The sequence below is a fragment of the Thamnophis sirtalis genome, unplaced genomic scaffold, assembly GCF_051295495.1.
Source record: "Thamnophis sirtalis isolate CommonGarterSnake01/CBP01778 unplaced genomic scaffold, rThaSir2_p1.2 scaffold_4, whole genome shotgun sequence".
Taxonomy (NCBI): domain Eukaryota; kingdom Metazoa; phylum Chordata; class Lepidosauria; order Squamata; family Natricidae; genus Thamnophis; species Thamnophis sirtalis.
Window position 1 is genome coordinate 88,329,398 of NW_028261384.1, and position 22,230 is coordinate 88,351,627.

Here is a 22,230-nt window from a genome sequence, read left to right on the forward strand (position 1 = left end):
GTGGACAAAAGAAACAAAATAAAACTCTGTGTCAAATGATTAGACTTCAAGCCAAATGATCTTCTTTAACTAGTTTTAGAGAATATTTGAATTCTTTCAAATATATATTCATATGTTCTATGTTCAGGCTCAAAATATTCTTCATTTTTGTGGTTCTTGTTTGGTGCTGTAGCAGCCTCTAGTGGAGGCTGGCATGCCAACTTCATTGTGTGGACACGTTCCCTCGGGCTGGTGCCAGGGCAAATCCAAAGTGGTTCGGCAGTGGGTGAACAGTGGGCATGCCAAGTCAGGGTGGAGCCCAGTGTCCTCCCTTTTGTTCCATTTAATGTTAGGCAAACACAATTATCTAAAAGCCACTCTCTTGGTTTACTCTCTTTATGTTAGAATCTCGAGTTGACTTTGAATGGTTCCCTTCCTATATATTTAATTATGCTTCTAGTATTTTCAGAGCAGTTTTTGTCAATCTTAGCAACTCTAAGATGGATGTGGATGTCAGCTTCCAGAATTCTCCAGCTCCTGTTCTTTGACGCTTCTTTGTCTTTGTATCCTTCAAAGCACCAGAGTAGTTTTTATTTCTTAACTTATACATTGTTATGAAGTCACATGTTTATATCACATAGATTTCATAGCCACTTCTTTGCTGGTAGCACTCAAGTCTATCTCTACATTCCATTATCTCATTCAATTACCTTTCTCCAGCTGCCTCTTAAATCTTTGTTATTGCTTCCTATTCATATGCAAGATTGAATTTCCAATTGGAATTTCTTTCCAAACTAGCCTTTTCTCCTTCTGTTTAACTGCAGTGTCACTATCTAACACAGACTTGTCAAACTCAAGGCTCATGGGCCAGATCCAGCCTGTGATGTGTTTATATGTGGCCTGCAAGCAGACTAGTAGTAGTAGGTGATTGAATAGTTATCTCATTGCGTCTTTGGGTATCTTTTCAGTGGCAGCAGCACTAAGCAGAGAATGGGCAGCAGGAACCTCTCCCAACCTGTGGCTCAACAAGCCAGCATTCTTGCTATGCATGGAAATGAGGATTCATTTTCGAGAAGGGCCAGCCTCCCTCTTGCAGGACAGGGAAGTGCTGCTCTCCTGCCTCCTCCTCTCGCTCTCCGGAGATCTGTCAAGGCAGAAGTTGGACTCCACACCCCACGTGCAGCAGCATCACCTTTTCCCTCCTGCTGTGCCTCTCCTTCCTTCTCTCCAGACATCTGTCAAGGCAGAAGCTGGACTCAGAGGAAACTGCTTCCTGCAAACTTTCTCCTCCGTACTTCCAAATGCAGCAGCATTGTCCTTCACCTCCTGCTTTGCTGGTAGGGACACCAGACAGGGAAATGCCAGCGATGTCTGAGATTGGGAGAAGAATGTCTCCTTTGGAGTACATATAAACACATACCATTCCAAGCTTGGAAATTTATCCACATCTGAACTAGCAAACTGCCAATCATGCCTGGGCTTAGGGAGAAAGGCCTTTCCTTCCTCTGTGGATAAAAGTCCCCAAATGTGGAATGCAGTGTGTGCGCACTTGCCAGCAGTTTGGGGAGACAAGGCACTTGTCAAGCTGTCTCCACATTGAGCTGGCCCACCCAGCCATCCCCACTTAGTTGTGGCAACCCAGCTGTGACCACTCAGCCACACCACACCTGGCCGCTGTGAGTTGTCATAATTTTACATGCAACTGGCCCTTTGAGGGCAACCATAATGGTAATGTGGCCCTCAATGAAATTGATTTTGACATCCCTGATCTAAACCATTGAAAATGATTTATTTCCTCATTTTTATTGTATTATCTATATTTAGAACACTACCTATTTTTAAGATTAAGATGCTGGGTTTTTTAAAAAAAATTGGATAACTTCGATGGAAATTATATTGCATATTTTAAAGAAAGCTTTGTTTTTTTGTGTTTACTTTAGTTGTGCTGTTGAACTTTTATAAATATCCAATTCTTTCAAAGACTGGGTAAGCAAACAATATTTTAATGAACAAATAAATAAGTGCACAAGTTTATAATATGACATTTTCTGTTCTTATTTCTAAGGAAACAGCTAATTAGAATGATTAGTAAGATTTCATCTTTATAACCAATGAAGATTCCTTCTAATCTTTTCCAATTAAAACCTTTCTTCCAGTGAACAAAACAGCAATATTTAATATTTTGTAGTGCATTAAATATAACCATGATAAAATAAATTTTACATGAATTCACATGTAACAGTTCACAGGTATGAATGCAAGACATCACTGAATTACATTATGAAAACATTCCACAGACATAGCATTGAATAAAAAATAAAATACAAATATAAATGATATTTATAAAAATAGTGCTTCTACATATATTCTTCTCTGATCAAAACTTTGAAATTCTTTCACTTATAAATATTAATAAAATATTTGTGTTTATATTATTAAATAAATGGATTCTGAATGAATCTTTATTTCACACATGAAGAAGATTCTGTTCTTTTTCACTATCTGTAGTAACCTCTTTATAGTTTTTGTTTGTAGCAAGTCTCTCCTTCTTCTTTAGATACCTGTGAGAAGAAAGAACATCTTTAGAAGAACATAAAATAAGTTGAATCTATTTCAGGTCATGGAATTATCTTCTTTTATTTCTTCAATATACAACTTAGGTTCTAAGTTAATACCTTAAAAAGATGTTACAATAAGTTTAAAAAACAGAGAAAGGCAGGGGTGTAGATATGTAAATGAGATTTCCTCATCTGTCCCTGTTTTATGATATTTGCTTTTTCTAGAATTCTCTTTCTCTTATTTTCTAATTAGAGGATTTCAAAAGTTACGTTTTAGCAAATTAAGGCATGAAGGCCTATGCTATAACATTTTGAATTTGTAAAAAATTATCACTGTGGTCAATATCATAATTATATCAAAATCTTTTTTCACACTATGCACAGATGCTTTACTTGAATTTTACAAAAGGGCATATTTAAAAACAGCAAGAAATTGTGCATATGTAGTGATCTGAATAAGCTCCAGAAATGGAAACAAAATTATTAATACCATCATGACATTCTGCAAATGAGATCAGATTAGACTCTTAAAATGCATTAAAGCCCCCGATTTGCTTCTGTCCCTTTGACAGCTTTTTGATATGCAGATTTTGTTCAGATAAAATGTTCTTTATTCCCAATTTCAGATCCTCATGTCTGTGTTTGTGTGTTTGCTAAATTCACTTTGAAGAGTTTGTATATATCAGAAAATACAAAAAGAAATGCAACAGCCTAGCTTTGTATTTGAATTACTATTAAATAGAAGCTGTGGAATGTTTACCATCCCATCTCTAGAAGTGTAGCTTACCTTCGGTAAAAGTATATTGATAATAAAATTGCACTGAAGAAAAATAGACACACAAGGATAGTAAATGCCAAGTATTCATTGCTCAGGGGTTTTATGACCGGATTCAGATTTGAATGGCTACATCGTTCACCAATCCAGCCTTCCTTACACCTAAGAGAGACAAGAAAAAGTCAATAGTAGGCATACTGGTTTTTGTTAGTATCAAAGAAATTGCAAGCTGAGACCACAGTGAATAATGAAGCACTATTCCAAAGTATCCACCAAAGTACTACATTGCAGTAACTCCTTTTTAATAGAGAATCCGAAGGAGTGAACTTCTGGGAAAGGGAACAGATTTATTGATGTTCTCAACAAATTACGATTCCCAAAATTCTTTTAAGACACAGTTTGTCAACCTTTCTCATTTCATATCACCCCTAGCAGTTCCCTAACTATGCAGTCTGGCACTCTGGGGTCAGGAGTAGGTTGCTGCTGGCATTATTGCCAGTTTGATGTGCGTGCAATTTGCCAAAAAACAAAACAAAAAAAAACACCACAACAACAACCCCAATATGATGACAATTTAGCAGCTCCTGAAACAAGCTCTTAACATGTGACTCACTTTCCTGCCTTTGGCTGAGTCCTTACAGCTTAAAATGACATCCAGAAGCAAAAAAATAAAAAAAAAATAAAGAAAATAAAAAAAAATCCAGTCCAGTCCCATTAATGATTCTTAGGGCCATATGTTTAATAAAGCTGTGGTATTTTTCCTATATCCAGAAATATTATCTAATATAAGCAGTTATAAGATATTTTTTCCTAAATCAAAAGGGCAAGCAACATTAGAATCCATGCACAAAGATAGCTTTTATCTCCCAACTAACAAGATAAAGCCCAATAAAACAGAACTGTGGCTAGTTTTGAAGTATTCTGGGATTCTTGTTGTTTCTATCTAGCTAGTTAGGGTTAGAAGTGTTGAAAAAAATCAGATTGAGCAGAGAAGATAAGGTTGAATAGAGAAAATCAATCCGTGTGGACACTTAAGATGCCAATTCAATGACACATAATCATTAATCAAAATTATTGACAGTTTCAAAGGTTTCTACACTTTCTATGCAATAATTAGTTCAAGCAGGGAGGAGAAAGATCAATATCAAGCTAGAATGTGATCAAACTTTGATTAATTCTGTTCGAGTTTAACAGCAAGCTTCTAGAAGGATATGGAGGTGAGAAAAATAGTTCCTAAATTTCTGTGTCTTCAAAGTAGAGGGACAGGAGCAGCAGTTTTTAAAAAAGTGTGTTTACTTAAAAAGCTAAGCATTATCGTCATTATTTATATCACCACCATTTCCGCCCTTTACTTTACAGCATCTCTTTTACCTGCAATAATATCGGTCCAAAGTCTCTGAGTATCTGCAAATTCCATTGAAACAGTAACTTCGCCATTCTGGCTTGCATTCTGACTCTCTTGCCACCTGAGTTATAGGTACAGCAGTTCCTGTTTGAATGACAGTAAACATGTACATAAATAAAAGCTAACCTGCATTACTGTCTGTGAAGACATGGCTTTCTTCAAGGATCAAAGACATGCAGGTAGGATGACTCTACTAGTCTTGAAAGCTATGGTGTCAACCATCATGGGCAAAATGGATTCCTCCTTTAACTTGGTGTAATGCATTTTCTGCATGTTCACTTTGGTCTTCCTAATCTCTAGAGTCAATTTATTTTTCATGTTAAGGATAAAACTTTCTCTTCCTTAACATGGATTGGCAGAAGGTGAAGGCTAGATGGCAAAGAGGGTAAGATCTTTAGAATTAGGTCTGAGAAAATCCAGGCTCAGCTGGGAATATATACAGTCCAGATTGATGCTTTTTCTCAATCTAACTTATTTTATAGGATTGTAACAAAGGTAAAAAGGTAGGTTTTTTAAAAATATAAAATATTTTTCTATTATTTCCAGATGTCTCTTTTTAAAAGAAAGTTAAAATGGTATTACTCATTAGAAAAACAATAATTACTTGTCAGAAAGATGAGATGTTGGCTTATTAAAAAATTTTTAGAGTGCATAAAAACCATTTGCTTTCAATATCTTGATATTATAAGGGCTTCCAGATTTAATGTGGTCATTTCATATGGTTTGCCATTTAGAGCACAATGCATCTGAAATATTTTCTGAAAAGTCTATTGGAAAATGGATTGGAATGGAAACTGACTAAGAATTCACAAAAGTGCCTTTAAAATGCTTAAAGATGCCATCTGTATCCCTGGCACTTTAGAGTGGAACATGTAGCAGAAACAAAACTCAGAAACAAATCTCATTTCCAAGGAAATGCAGTATTAATTTTGACAGAAAGAAGATGTGACTATGAGGAGTGCAAAAGTGTCAAGAAGCAGAAGAAATGCCAACTCTTAAGGATACTGGGAGTACTCATTTATTTTATTCATTATCTGGATGATGTCCTGATATTATACTGAATACTAGAGAATAATATGACTTACCTACAGTAGTTACACAGTTTTCAGTCTTATTGATGCCACATAATGGAATTACTGTTGTACTAAGAGTTGTTTGAACTAGGTGCCATCCTAAAACAAAACAAAAAAACAGCTTTAAGAGAAATAGACACTTCCAGAAAAAGTTTCCATGTCATCATGAAAAGTTTCCATTGTGTCATGTCAATGAACAGTTCACTGTTTTATGCCACTTTACTTCACCTCAAAGGCTAACATAACAGAATGTGCCATCTACAAATTTCCAGCCACCCCTGACACACAGTAGTCCTAATTTAAGGAAAATCTCAGGTTAAAGAAGGAGTCACCCCATTTCTAGACTCATAATCAAATTTATGGTGCAAACAAGGAGAATATTGCATTCTTAAACACTGAGGGGAAAAAACTAATGATTCAACCTTGCAGTTAAAATGTTGAATCCTTCTCCTTGGCCCCAGCAATTCTAAACTATGTAGTTTCAAAGTTCAAGGTACAGCTGAAACTGTTTGGAAACTGTAGCCAGAAGGCAGTTTGCCTAAAGAATCCTGTTCCCTAAACAGTGTCTTTCATGAACAGACTATACAGAACAAAGTTCTCCAATTTAGCCAGTGGTCCATAATTGCTATCAGATGTACCAAAAATATTTCCAGTAGTGGTATAATATGTGTAGCAGCACTCCTTTTATCATCAGGTTTCCCTTTTCCTACTGCCTACATTCAAGTGTTGGGTCAGAATGTTGCGTAATGGATAAGATGGTGAAGAAACTACATATCCTGGAGTAAAAAAACAACAACAAACTGAGCACCTCCTGTTGAGATGGGTTTGGCAGATGAAAGACCTGATCTATAATTAGGAGATGAAATTAGTAGCTGTATTTCTTTGAGAAAAGCGCAGAATTTTCTCAAAGTGCAGAAAATATGCTGAAAGTGACAGTCTTGAGCCACTGAACAACTCAGTTAACAAATCTTTTAATCAAAGAGTAAAAGTGTTGATTTAGGCAATTTGCACTTCTAATACCTAAACACAATTCTTGGTAATTTCATCACTTCTTTAATTTATGTTATATTATAGCAGAGGATCACAAAGTTGCTGAAATTTCTATGACTGATGAGTTAAACTAGTAAAGATATTATCTTGAGAGCTTTCATTCAATTTTAATTAAAATGAAATAAACTTGCATTGGTCCTTTTGTATTTAATAAGTTTATCATCAAAGTTAGAAATGAATAATTCTTGGGAGAATTTCTGGAAGCTGTACTCTGAACTATTGAATATTGTATGAGGTGCCAGGTTTTTAGGTCGTAAATACTTAGCTTAACGTAATGTATCAACACAACCTCTGACTTTTAATGGACTGGATAAACTCAATTTTTAACACTAAACCATATTCAGCAAAGCTTAAATAGCAGTAGCACTTAGATTTAAATGCCACTTTACAGTGCTTTACATTCCCCTCTACGCAGTTTACAGAATCAGCATATTGCCCCCAACAATCCAAGTCCTCATTTTATCCACCTTGGAAGGAGCTACTTATCAGAAGGCTAACCTAGTTTTAATTCTAAAGAGAATTGGGAAATCAGAGTTTCTTTTGATATTTTCAACTTTCCAAGCCTACGTAAGGAAAAAGGATGGCTGAATTAATTAAGTTGATATTTAAATTCATGAACTGAATTCCCCTCATGGAAATTAGCTGTTGTGCAATTTGGTGATTAGTTCCTCTCCTCTCCCAAACAATATATTCTATAATTTCTTCTTTTGGAGAGATTTTTGAGACTCTAGAAAAGGTGCAGAGAAGAGCAACAAGAATGATTAGGGACTGGAGGCTAAAACATATGAAGAATGGTTGCGGGAACTGGATATGTCTAGTTTGATGAAAAGGACAAGAGAAGAAGGACATGATAGCAGTGTTCCAGTATCGTTACCACAAAGAAGAGGGAGTCATTCTCCAAAGTATCTGAGGACAGGACAAGAAGCAATGGGTGGAAACTAATCAAAGAGAGAAATAACTTAATACTAAGGAGACATTTCCTGACAGTTAGAACAATTAATCAGTGGAACAACTTGCCTCCAGAGGTTGTGAATGCTTCAACACTGGAAGTTTTAAAGAAGAGATTGGATAACCATTTGTCTGAACCCCTTCCAACTCTGTTATACTGCGTTGCAGAAGAAAGACCAGCCACATGAAACTCAATATTTATTCACACTTTAACTTTTGAGGACCATGGCAAAGAGATCTTGAAAAGGTATGATCTTATCTTTGCATTCACTCTCCAAAAATTCAGCATTAAAAAAAAAAAGGTTGAAACTGCAATAATCTTCTGGGTCAAGTCTGTAAAATACAGCATCTGGATCCTCAGGGATATGTTTCTCTTCCTTGCATCCAGCCAGAAGTATCCATCCTATCACCCCCAAAACAATGATGCTGTACAGCTAACATTTTTTTCTACTTCTATAACAAAATCATTGGATAGCAGCAGCAGGAAATTCTTACAATGGAATGACCAATAAGCACTCTTAGGAGATGGCGCCCCTTGTATTTAAGTACAACACAACTCTGCCTCAGCCACATCTCTACTTGCCACATCCCCATGGCATTAACTGTGTACTGTTCCCAATTTGCGACTAGGGCAGCTTTAACTATACCAGTGTTAAAGGTGGGTTCTCTTTCCTTTAAAAATTTACCTACATCACCGGAGAGGAGTTAAGTGACTGGCAATGACTACCCAAAGAGGCAATAAAGACATGGTAAGATCGAAAGCAGTGTAAGCTATCCTGCCTTTCGTTTGCACCGGGCGCGGGCATTCGCGTCGTTGGTCAGCGGCTGGAGGGAAAAGTAGGAAGGACAGCTTACCTAAGAAGAGCAGGGCGCCTCCGAGGCTCTGAGAGCTGCAACTAGCCATTTGTCCACTGTCACAGAGCAAGCTGTCTTTGATGGCGGGCAGTTTTTTACGCGAAGTAAAGAATTGCCGCCTGGTTTCTGTTGGCCGTCGAAGGAAAGCGCTACTCTTCTGCTACGCTCGGCGCGCCTTCCCATTTTATAGCCTGCGGATCCGGGGGCGGGCGGAGGCCGGGCACAGCCAAGCCTATGCAAAACGTTTGAATTTCCCCGCTGACGAAATCACGGCTAGGTGTCTTTCCACAGAAAGGTGAAGGCAGGGCTGCTCCCTTCACCTGCTTCGTTCTAAAGGCAGAAAGGAAGTAGGGAGGGAGCGCGGCCCTCTCAAATTCAACCGCGCGAAAAAGGCGGCCGCGGAACCTTCACCGCTTCTGTTGGGAAATAGGTGAATCTGGGCCTGATTCTGGTTTCCTGTTAAGTTGGATTCCAGTAGTATCTCCTCTCGAGGAAGCCTTTCTTTCAATGGTGCGGTCCCAAGAGCTCCAGGCATGGCTCCAGGATGTCTGCGGGCGGAGTCCTGATAGGTAGAGCTGGACTAGAAAATGCAGGTGCAAGGGCAGGTGATTTTTCTCACCTCCCCCCCCCCACTCCGCGATCGCAGCTGCGGATCCAGAGGCGGGGGAAGTAAGAGGGAGGAAGCGGAAGGGCTAGCTCCCATTTAAGGACTGGTTTGCTGTTTCTTGCTTCAATTCCTGTTGTGATGAGGTTGGCAAATAAAGAAATAACAGCCAGATTAGATAATCTGAATAGGTATCAATCGCGAGTGACGTGAGTCCTCAAGCGGCTGTGAAAATGACCTTTCGGCTCTCAATTGAAACATCTGAATGTTGGCAACGCAATAGAGATGGCAGAAAAGGCCATTTAATGGTCAAATCCAAAGTACCCGATTCTCCTGCATCGAATCCCGGTTTAGACGCGTTTAAAGTAGATGCCTCCCACTGAATTCCACTCTGAAGCTGGTGTTACATATAGTGCTAATCCAGGTTTCATGGAAATCTAGATTTGGACATTATTAAGGTTTAGTCAATGGACCTTACTTCTCAGTAAACCACAAAGAAGCAACACACATTAGTCCCAAAGGTGCTTTTTCAGGGCACAACTGGACTGTCTTGTTTTTTTTTGTTTGAAGAGGTTTGGCTTCTCATCCAAGAAGCTTCTTCAGCTGTGACAGGATAGTGGGGAATGGAAGGATTTATATTCCTTGCAGAGAGGTAATGTGCATCCTTTTAGAGGGTCCTTGAAGCACTTAGAGGTTTATCTGTGTCCATGGGGTCACCTGAGTAGTGCTCCTGGTTCTTGTAGTCTGCCATTTCTTTCTCTGGAAATCCATTCCTAGTCCCACATCATTTAAAGAGGGTTCATCCCAAATTGTATAGGTAAAAGTCTGTAGAGACTCTCAGTCATCCAGGTCCTGGTTGTCATGGTGCTTTTTCAGGAGGCAACGGGACTTCCTTGCTTTTTCTTTGAAGATGTTTCGCTTTCCATCCAAGAAGCTTCTGACAGTATAGTGGGAAATGAAAGATCCTGTTGCCTCCTGAAAAAGCACTTTTGGGACAACCATGATTTGGATGACTGAGAATCTCTACGCATAATGCACATTAGAGGTTGTCATTGATTTATGCCCAGAATTGAGCCCAAAATATCAAGATGGTTGTTAAGTGTGTTTTGTCCCATTTTCTGACCTTTCTTGCTACAGCTGTTAAGGGAATCACTGCCGCTGTTAGTAACACAATTAAGTGAATCTGGCTTCCCCACTGACTTTGCTTGTCAGAAGGTTGCAAAAAATGGGATACTGCAACAGTCATAAATACATGCCAATTACCAAGCATCTAAATTTTGATCATGTGATGATCACAGGGATGCTGTAACAGTCCTATGTGTGAAAAATATTCATATCACATTTTTCAGGGCCATTGTATCTTTGAATTGATCACTGAAGGTATGGTAGTAACTTGAGGACTACCTATACAGTTTAGTATTAAAGACCAATATAGCAAGATATATTAACACTATCATGTATTCATGATAATTACTTGGGATTAGGAAAACAAAAGTCCCTCAATAGTCCCTTCCTTTTTCAACTGCCTTGTTCAATGAATACCTTGCTACTTGAATTTTGTATTAGGTCTTCTAGGTTTCCCAAGCCCAGTTTTTGAGTGATAGTTTAACTAAAATGAAGCCATTCACCTAAATAAAGTATATTCATGAAAATTGCTTTTTTTGCTTTATTTATTCAATAAAGAGGGAAAACAGTAACAGGGAAATGGGAAAAAGACAAAAATTGTATACTGTATAACGAAAACAAAATATAAGGATTTATGCACTGATTATAGACAATGGATTAGATAAGTTTGTAAGAGATTGGAAGTGATTTGTGGGTTTTCTCTGTATACAATACAACAACTGATTGTTAACAGAGGAATTTGAAGATTAGTTTTATCTTTGAGATTACCTGTTGATTGTTTGAACAGAGATTGGGACATTTGATTGCTAGACAAATAGATTTTCACAACAGGGACAACTTTTTATGTAATATAGTATTTTCATCAAATATAATGTAGATAGGAAAGTTTATAACTACATGTAGACTTGTTATGTGAGGCGAAGAGAATACGGTACACCAGATTTTTTATATGTTTGTTAGAATTCAACCAAGGTGGATTTTTTATATTCAGTGTTAGTGTCAATGGTGTATTCATTATTTGTTATTTTGGGGGGTACATTTTTTTTTTGTTTCTGTTGTTGGCATTGGGTGGTTGTTAATTTGCTTCCTATTTTTTGTTTTGTGTTTTAGTTTTAAAAATAAAAAATGAACATGGATATGAGGATTTATGTTTGAATTTTTAACTGGTCTTTGAGAGTTTCCCAAGTAATTGATTTACAAATATTGAACTGCCTGTTCAATAGCTGAGCTCTACTAAACATTTCAAGCTTTAATTCCTTACCCATAAAATATGAGCCTCTGCTGAATGCTTCCCCCCCCCCCCAGGTCCAGTTTTAGATTTTAATGAAATTTAATGAAAAAGCGAGATCTAAGAGATTTAAACTTGTACATGCAGGTTTATGAGGTAGGAGAGCAGTGAATGACTGGCCTCTAGTCAGCAGCATATTTGAATGTTGCAAGCTGATGAAATCTGATCTATCCCATAACTCTAAATAGTTTGACAGTTTCCAGGGATTTCTGTGTGTCTGTGCATGTATGTGAACAATCTTAGAATATTTCAGCCAACTTTCCAAAGTGATCTGTTCATTGGCCTCCCAGATAATTTATACTAGCAATGCTTACAGCTAAACTCAGAGTTAGTGTTTAGGCCAGGGGTGTCAAATTCGATTTCATTGAAGGCCGCGCATTAGGGTTGTGTTTGATTTCAGGGGAGGAGGGGCATTGTGTGTGTGTGTGACCAGAGTGGTTGTGGCCAGTTTAGCATTGCTTGTGTCAGGGGCACCTGTGGTGGTCAAATGCTAAGGCAGGACTTCCCCCAAATCTTCCCTCCCATTATAATTTCCTTCCTTCCTTCCTTCCTTCCTTCCTTCCTTCCTTCCTTCCTTCCTTCCTTCCTTCCTTCCTTCCTTCCTTCCTTCGTTTTTCCTTCCCTCTTCATTCTCCTTTCTTCTTCCTTCCCCTCTTCCCTTCTTTTTCCTTCCTTGCTCTCTTCCCATTTTTTTCTTTGCCCTCCCTCTTTCCCTTACTCCTTTCTTGTCCTGTCTTGGATGCTCAAATGTGAAAGGGGAAACATTTCTCCTTTTGTTTTGTTTTGCTTTTAGTCTGTTTTGCTAGCCCTCTGCCAGCAAAAATGGAGCTTGGGGAGGTTGTGTCCACATGCACCCCGGCCCTGTTTTTGCTTGCAGAGGGCTGCAGAAGGATGTTGTGGCTGACAATGGGGCCCAGTGGGGTTGTGCACCGCCTCCTCAAGCGCTGTTTTTGCTGACAGAGGGCTGCAGGAGGCCATTGTGGCAGAAAGCGGGGCCCAGGGGGGCTGCATGTGGCCCTCCTCAGCTCCATGTTTGCTGGCAGAGACACCGTGAGCCTGTTCTTCACTGTTTCCAGGGCGGCCCCATGGGCCAGATCTAAGCACCTTGTAAGCCGGATCTGACCCGCGGGCCTTGAGTTGGACACCCCTGGTCTAGGCTTTGGTTTGATGAGATTTACAAGAGATTTTCAACTAGTCCTCATGCTATCACCATGATTGAGCCTCCCAATTATGGTCATAAATCAGTGTTTTTCAACCACTGTGCCGCGGCACACTAGTGTGCAGTGACATAGTGTAAGGTGTGCCGTGGGAAAATTACTTTATATATAGTCAATATAGGCACAGAGTTAAATTTTTTTAACATTTTCTAATGGTGGTGTGCCTCGTGATTTTTTTCATGAAAAAAGTGTGCCTTTGCACAAAAAGGTTGAAAAACACTGTCATAAATCATGCCAGTAAACCGGGCCACTGACTAAATTCCATTTGTGGCATTTAGCATACCTTTTTGGTGGTGATTGATAATTAACCACTGCAGTCATTAAGTTAACTTAAGGATCAGTTGGAGGAGAAAAAACCCAACCTAATCCAGCCCTTTTTTCGCAAGAGGCTCTTAATCTTGGCAATGAACACTAGAGCTCAAATATCTCAGGAGACTTTATAGCTGCTTTTAGTTGTCATATGGACCAAAGTCTGATGTTTTAATTGAAAGAATAATTTTAAGTTCTGTGATTAGTCATAAAAAATCTAGTCAATCATGATATCACCAAGTTTGATTCCAGTTCTTAAATTGAGATAGTGGAAGGTATTTCTTTAATGCTTGTGCTAAATCAACTTGAGGAATCAATGATCTGAAAAGAGCCATTTGTAGAATGTCCTGTGTCAGGTGAAGTTCCCTGGTAACCTTGCCAATAACATTTGTGGCATTCAGCATACCTTAAAAAGAATGTAGTGATTGCTGCCAGAGTTGCACTGGCTAAGTTAGAAGAACATTTCTTCTCTTTGTATCAACGAAGCATCCCTGCTCAAAAGAAAGAAAGAAGTGCATTCCAAAGTGACAGGCAGGGTTAAATTACACCCACCCCATGCATTTACCTCTGAGAAAGCAAACCTTGGAAAGAATTAATAACCAACAACACTGGCGTTGTTGGAGGAAATTGACAGAATTATAGAAGGCAGAGAGGAAAAAAACTCCATCTCCATCACCACCATCTGCAATGAAAGCTATAGAATCAATCGATAGGGTCCGTGTGTGATTATTTATTGAGAATATTTCTCCCTTCTTTTGCAAAAAAACTTGAAATTAATATAACTAATGTATGAAATAGAAAACTACTAGAGTGTGCATGCATGTGTGTGTGTAAAAGACACATGCACATTTGCGTGTGTGCACGCACATAGACCAACAAAAATTATGTGTAAGAATCCGAATAAAGACCATTATCACACAATTTAAATATAGGCATTGGCTTGCAGGCATGCCTCTTGCATCTGATGAAAAAGAAATTCTGGTCTTATAACCTTGAAAAAGTGGGTTATATGTTCTACCAAATAAAACTTTGCACAATCATCCTGCATCACTCACAGCTTTTGGAGAGGACTAAATTTTAATGTCTTTCACCGCTAGTCTGCTTTTTTCATATTGTATTTTATTTCCATATACTTTGTTAATATACTTTATTTCCATATACTATGTTAAGAGGGAAATATGTACCATGTTACCCCAAAAATAAGAGAGTGTCTTATTTTCTTTTGACCCCCTCCCCGAAATAAGTGCTTGTCCTCATTTTTGGGGAAGTCTTATTATTTTTGAGGTCCAGGAGAAGGTGAATGTGGATACCTGTGTTGCAATATTTTCAGGGAGAGCTTATTTTCAGGGGAGGGCTTATTTTAGTGTATGGACTCAAAAGCCCAATTGGGCTTATTATCCAGGGGGGGTCTTATTTTCGAGGAAACAGGGAAATGTCTGCTTTATTGATAACAGCAGGTGTTTTCCCACTGGAAACATCCAGAAAGAATGATAGTCTGAATCTTCATTAAAGATTAATGAAGATAATATTTAATCTTCATTAAAATCCTGTACTGTTCTACCTGTAAATATTTGAGTTTTTTATTCTAGCATAGATTTGGTCCTGAAAAGGTTGTGATTACTTGCTGGCTTAAAAAAGCAGGATAGGAAGAATAATCTCTTAATATATATATTTTTATGAAAGAAATTTTAAAAGAATATAAACCGTACAAACCAATTCTCTGGAAATGGCTTTAATGCTAGGAAAGGTGGAAGGAAAGAGAGGGCGACAGCTAGCAGCCAGGGGATATATTCAGTTACAGTAGTGATGAATGCATTGTTAGGTGTAGATCATCATGAAGAAAATCTGCAGCTATTTGTCCAGGCAGTCACCAATAGCCTACACTGACTTGAAGCCCCTTCCTCCCCAGAAAAACTGATTGGCCATAAAGATCAAATTTACCACAAAAACAAAAGCTTCATTGACTGCAGGCTTTTTCTGAGTATAATTCAAATTTTGTACTTTATCCAAGAGAAATTGGCCATCTCTGTCACTCAGGCCTAAGCAGAAAATTAGGTTATTCACATCATAATCTCAGGCTCTTTCCTGGGTGCTTCACTAGCAAATACTTGAAGAAAGGATACATTTATCTTATAACACTTTATTTATATAATGCCAATTTAATCACAATTTCTCTCTCTCAGCTCTTTCTGACTTGTTTTGCCTGAGAGGCCAAAATTTAAATTTGCGCCAAGAAAACACAATTATTATATTCATTAAATATTCTATGCCTAAACAAATAAGACATATTATGACTTTGCTTAATGTTTGGTTCACACAATATGCTAAAACAATGGTTGAATTCTCACAACACACTGAATCACACACTATTCAACTCCCATTTCAGCCTAGTCCACTGTGTTGTGGGAACCTAGCAGAGATGGTATTCAGCAGGTTCTGATCAGTTCTGGAGAATCGGTAATGGAAATTTTGAATAGTTTGGAGAACTGGTAAATACCACCTCTGACTGGCCCCACCCCACCTCCTGAGTCCCAGCTGATAAAGAGGAAATGGGGATTTTGCAGTATCCTTCCCCTGCCATGCCCACCAAGGCAACCCACATAATTGATAGCAAAAAAAATTGAATCTCATCACTAGAATCTAGTTATTATTTAACCAGATCTTTCCAAATGCTGAGTTTGAATACTGCCAATGAATCCTTTGGACCAGTGATGGGAACTTTCTACAGACCGAGTCCACAACTGCAACCCAAAACCCAGTTATTTATTGCAAAATGCCAACGTGGCAATTTAATCTGGATACTGGTTTAGGGGGGAAAAATCATACATTAACATCTTTTGTCTTAAAAGAAAAACACAATAACAGAGCTTTCAATGATACAAACAACTTTTGATATTTACAATTTTGGGCCCACTTCAACCGTAATTTATTTAATTATGTTTTTACATTTCTGAACTGTTCATCTCCCTCAAAGAGGAAATCTTGCTGATGGCAGTTCTGTCGCCAAATACATTTGGGCAACATTAATAGAGGATTTGAACTCCAAAATCAAACACAGCCCTCCCATTCATCTTACACAGAGTCATTGATGAAAACTGATGCAATCCATCTATCTTCCTTTTTTTCAGAAAGTAAATTATGATTCTAATATACTTTGTTGATATTCTGACTTGGCAATGACCAAAATGCTTAATTTGTACAACGTACTGGGCACATAGCAGACCCTATTAGGCAGGTTATGTTAACAGCTTCATCAAACCTGTCTGAAGAAACACAACCTATCACAAATCCTATTGTGCCTTAATATGAAGGATGATCCCAATCAGAGGTGGTATGCTGCTTGTTTGCATCAGTCAGTGACGTGCAATCAGGGGAGGCATGGGAGGCAGAGCCTCACCACTGTCATCATGAAAAGAAAAAAAATGTAAAAGGAAAAAGGCTGAGGTAGTTGCTGCTAGAGTCACAGTGGATGATCTGCTTAGTGCTTAACTGTTTAAAAAAGCCTCTAAAAAAGTGTCCTCTACAGGAGGAGGCGGGAGAACCACGTGCCTCATTTAGTCTGACTTTATGATCACTCGAGCAGAGTTAAGCAAGGGTTAAAAGCCGAAAAATTCCTTATGTAGGTGAGGCATGTGGTTCTCTTGCCTCCTCCTGTAGAGGGCGCTTTTTTAGAGGCTTTTTTAAACAGTTAAGCAGAGTCATCCATTGGGGATGGATGCTAACCCAGCCTGACCTCAGCAGCTCTTGCCTTTTTCCTTTTATATTTTTACATTTTCATGATGGCAGGCAAGAGCAGAGTTGAAATCCTCTATGATTGTGAAACAGCTGGAAAATGTATGGGGGTCGAAGGGAGAGGGAGGAATTCAAAATTAATGTAAATTGTAATTTGTGTGTATGTGTGTTTGTTTGTTTCTTCATTCAGAAGGAAGGGGGTAGGAGAGGCAGGAAGGGCAGCCCACCAGTTTTCTTTCTCTGTGTCGGGGCAGCCCGCTAGCAGAGGCGGGTCTTTTACGCGCCTCTGCTGGTGGGCCGGCACTTTCTTTCTTTTGCAGCAAAAGAAAGAAAGCGGCTTTTGCCCGCCCTGCAGCTATGTCCGACTCCACCACTATGTCCGACTCCTATGTCGGACTCCCGCTGCTATGTCCGACTCCTCTTGAAAGTGGCTTTTGCCTGCCCTGCCGCTATGTCTGACTCCGCCGATATGTCCAACTCCTATGTCCGTCTCTGCCACTATGTCCGACTCCTCTTGAAAGCACCTCATTTGCAACTGATACCAAAATGTCATCGAAATAGGGGACAACTCCTGGAATCCCCTGCAAAAGCCATTCCATGATGCTTTGCAACAGTCCAGGGGTGATACTAATACCAAATTGCAGGCAGTGACATTTGAATGCATCCCTGTGCGTCACAATGGTTTGGGCCTCAGCCGTAGTGCCATCTACAGGCAATTGTTGGTATGTTTGCACCATGTCCAATTGTGCGACATGGCGCAGACATGGGGCCTAATGAATGAAGGAGGTGTTGTACAATGGGTACAGAGTAGGTGCTTTATTGTAGTGCTTTATTTATTGTGCACTTGTAGTCCGCGCAGATGCGGAGAGACTCGTCAGATTTGACAGGTGTCACTATAGGGGTCTCCCAGCGTGCGTGATCAACTGGCTCTAGGATTCCCTAGCCTACAAGCTTGTCAATTTCCCTGACAATTTTGGGGCGGAGAGCAAAAGGTACTGTCCTGGGTTTTAGCCTTACTGGGGCTATGTTGGGGTCCAAACTAAAGGAAATTGGAGTCCCCACATACTTACCCAGACCGGTGCCGAAGATATTCTCGAATTCCTTAAAGATGGCTTCATCATCATCACTTTCAAGGCGTTGATACCGGTCACTGCTAGGCCCAGGGCTTATAGCAATAGCAGTTAGACTTATATACCGCTTCATAGGACTTTCAGCCCTCTCTAAGCGGTTTACAGAGTCAGCATATCGCCCCCACAGTCTGGGTCCTCATTTCACCCACCTCGGAAGGTTGGAAGGCTGAGTCAACCTTGAGCCGGTGAGATTAGAACCGCTGAACTGCAGATAACAGTCAGCTGAAGTGGCCTGCAATACTGCACCCTTACCACTGCGCCACCTCGGCTTGGTATCAATCTAGCCCTCAGAGGTTGTGCACGTTGCGGCTGACCACTGTTACTGGGAGTTTTCCACTGAACTGCTTGAACTTCACCTGGAAGGAGCCTTGGGCCACGATGGGGACCCGATTTCCCTGGTAATCTCATAGGCGGATGTCAAGAGTGTGAAGATGCTGCTTCTTTAGGCTAGGGATAGCCTGTTTTAGGGTAGACCATGTCCTGATGTTCAGTAATGACCCGGTGTCGATTTCCATCTCACATGGAGAATCCTTGATGAGGACTGTGACCTTCAGCTTTTTCGGCTGCCTGGTGTGGACCTGGCCGATTGACGTATGGTAGGTAACTCTATTGGCACCCTCTGAGCGCCATGGTGGCTTCTGCCAGGCCCCTTGGTTGGGCCTCTGTTGGCAGTTTGGTGTGCTTCTAGGCTGCCAGGTAGTGGCAGGGAATTCGCTCCGCCACACCTTGGCGATGTGCCCCTTTTGCTCGTAGCGCTGGCAGGTTGTGTTGCAGAAATGGCAAGCCGATCTAGCATGGTCTGCTATGCAGCTAACGCAAGGCGGGAGACACAGTTTGAATTTGCGTACCAGCTGGGCGCAGCTACTGCACATGCGGCAGCTCTCATCTTCCTCGCCCTCTGAGCTCTCGGGCTCTGCAGCCTTGCGATGTACATGTGCACTCTTTCGTGTGCTGGTGGAGCACTTTGGGGCTGAAGATTTGACGGCTGATTTGGATGCCCTGGCTTCGTCCAAGGCAATCTGCAGAGTGAAGTTACATTTAGCAAGTAACCTTCTCTGTAGGTTAATGACTTGAACACCGCAAATTATGCAGTCCAGAATCAGCTTTCCAGGTCTCAGAATTTGCAGTACGCTGCAGCTTGTGAAGCGCCACAACATACTCATTAATCGACTTGCCCTCTTTCTGGTTCCTGATGTTAAACTCATGCCAGCGAATGTACTTGGATGGCTTGGTGGCATCGTGGGTCCTCAGTGTCTGCTGGAGCACAGACCAGGTGACTGATTGCAGTGGTTTCGGCTCAGAGAGGTCTTTCGCCATCTTGAACACTTCCCGGCCACAGTATCCGAGGAACATGTTCTTCTTGCGGCCTTCCGAAAGGCCCATGATTTGCCCAAATTTAGGCAAAACAAAGATGTTAGTTAAAAATATGAACACAAATGAAAGAGAAGAACTAGAAAGAATAACAGGATGTGAGATAGTAAAAAAGGTTAAATATTTAGGAGTTTATATTACAACTTCAAATGGGAAATTATATAAGTATAATTACAAACCATTATGGCATAGAATACAGGTAGAGATGAAAAATAGGAAAAATTGCAACTGTCTTTGTTGGGAAGGATAGCAGCAGTAAAAATGAATGTTTTGCCTAAGTTTTTATTTTATTTTTCAAATGATACCAATACTCAAAAAAGATGCAAACTTGGTAGAATGGCAGAAGGGTATTAATAAATTTGTCTGGGCAGGGAAGAAACCAAGAATAAAACTTAAAATAGTGCAAGATCCATGTGACAGAGGAGGTTTGAAAATGCCATATTTAAAATTATATTATGAAGCAGTAGTTTTGTCAATAATTAGTGATTGGGATCAATTCAACAGAGGATAGAATACTGAACATTGAAGGATATGATTTGCTATACGGTTGGCATGCTTATTTGATATATGACAAGAAGATGGATAAGACTTTTAAAAGTCATATTTTAAGGAATGCTCTATTGCATGTCTGGAAAAAATATCAACATAAATTAAATGACAAGATACCTATGTGGGCAATTCCCAGACACGCAATAGAGAATATAAGCATAAAACAAAAACAGGATGTAAACAGACAGCTTCTTACCATAGAAAGAGGTATATTACAGCTAAAACCTCTGTTTAGTTTAGTTTTATTAGTTTTATTAGAATTTGTAGGCCGCCCTTTTCCCTGAGGGGACTCAGGGCGGCTCACATAAAACTGGGAAGGGGGGAATACAAACATCAAGATAGAAACATATAATAAAATGGTAGGCAACATACATTCATCATTCGGGAGGGGTAACTATCCTTATCCCCAGGCCTGACGGGCGAGCCAGTTCTTCAAGGCTATGCGGAAGGCTTGGACGGTGGAGAGGGTACGAATCTCCACGGGGAGCTCGTTCCAAAGGGCCGGGGCTACTGCTGAGAAGGCCCTCCTCCTTGTGGTTGCCAGCCGACACTGGCTGGCCGATGGTATACGGAGGAGGCCTACTCTATGGGATCTTATTGGTCGCAGGGATGTAATTGGCAGAAGGCGGTCTCTCAAGTATCCAGATCCACTGCCATGTAGGGCTTTATGGGTGGTTAATAGCACCTTGAAGCGCATCCGGAGATCGACAGGCAGCCAGCGCAGCTCGCGGAGGATAGGTGTTATGCGGGTGAATCGAGGTGCACCCGCAATCACTCGCGCGGCTGCGTTCTGCACTAGCTGTAGTCGCCGGATGCTCTTCAAGGGCAGCCCCATGTAGAGCACATTGCAGTATTCCAGCCTAGAGATCACAAGGGCCCGAGTGACTGTTGTGAGAGCCTCCCGATTCAGGTAGGGTCGCAACTGGCGCACCAGGCGAACCTGGGCGAATGCCCCCCTGGTCACAGCCGTTAGGTGGTGGTCAAATGACAGCTGTGGATCCAGGAGGACTCCCAAGTTGCGAACCCTCTCTGAGGGGTGTAGAATTTGACCCCCCAGCCTGAGTGATGGAATATTAGTCAAATCTTTGGGAGGAAAACACAACAGCCACTCGGTCTTTTCTGGGTTGAGCACAAGCTTGTTAACCCTCATCCAGTCCATAACGGCCTCAAGACCCCGGCTCATCACATCTACCGCTTCATTGAATTGGCACGGGGCGGACAGATACAATTGAGTATCGTCCGCGTATTGATGGTATCTAATCCCGTGCCTGCGGATGATCTCTCCCAGCGGTTTCATGTAGATGTTGAATAGCAGGGGGGATAAGACCGAACCCTGAGGCACCCCATAATTTAGGGGCCTAGGGGACGATCTCTGCCCCCCCACTAACACCGACTGCGACCTGTCCGAGAGGTAGGAGGAGAACCACCGTAGCACGGTGCCTCCCACTCCCACCCCCCGCAGTCGTCGCAGAAGGATACCATGGTCGATGGTATCGAAAGTATTAAAAGAGGAAAAGGTAATCCAAACATGGTTTCAGTATAGACAGTTACAGGCCAGATGGAAAAAAGACCAGAAAATTGGTATTACGCAAAATGAGGATAATTTAGTAAAACAAATTAGGGATCAAAGTCAAATACATATAAAAAGGTTATACAATATATTGATAGAAATAGATTCTGAAACTGAATTAGTTAAAGACTGTATGATAAAGTGGGCACAAAATTTTGAAGAACCAATAACAATGGATACATGGGAAAAGATATAGGTAAGAAACGTAAAATTTACCCAAGCCCAAAACCTGAGAGAGAACTTCAACAAGATGTTTTATAGATGGCACTTAGATCCTAAAAAATTGTATGTATCCGAATTTACAACCTAAATGCTGGAGATGTGATTGTGTTGATGCTACATATTACTATATATGGTGGACTTGTAAAAAGATTAAAGCATTTTGGATAAAAATAGGGTTGGATTATGCAAAATATTCTTAAAAAGAGGATAAAGTTTACTCCTCAGTTATTCCTGTTAGGTATAATTACAGACTGTACAGTTATAGAGACTAATCTGATTTTGAATCTTACAACGGCAGCAAGACTGTTGGTGGCGCAATACTGGAAGAAGGAAGAATTGCTCACTATTCAAGAATGGACGTTAAAAGTAACAAACTTAGCAGAGATGGCTAAAATATCAGCATATCTTAAGGACCATTCAGATGAGAAATACAAGCTGGAATGGAGAAGATGGTTTGATTATATTCAGAA

General features: G+C 40.2%; 1 protein-coding gene across 1 annotated transcript; it reads right to left on the reverse strand.

Annotated features, from left to right (window-relative positions):
• Window positions 1-1,969: 1,969 nt before the first annotated feature.
• On the reverse strand, window positions 1,970-9,178 carry LOC106543057 (proepiregulin). Its single transcript, XM_014058961.2, has 5 exons — window positions 8,644-9,178; window positions 5,803-5,889; window positions 4,684-4,801; window positions 3,325-3,474; window positions 1,970-2,540 (listed from the first exon to the last, which is right to left on the reverse strand). The coding sequence occupies exons 1-5, from the start codon at window positions 8,690-8,692 to the stop codon at window positions 2,447-2,449; spliced, it is 498 nt and encodes a 165-aa protein (XP_013914436.1). The 5' UTR covers window positions 8,693-9,178; the 3' UTR covers window positions 1,970-2,446.
• Between the last annotated feature and the right edge of the window lie 13,052 nt (window positions 9,179-22,230).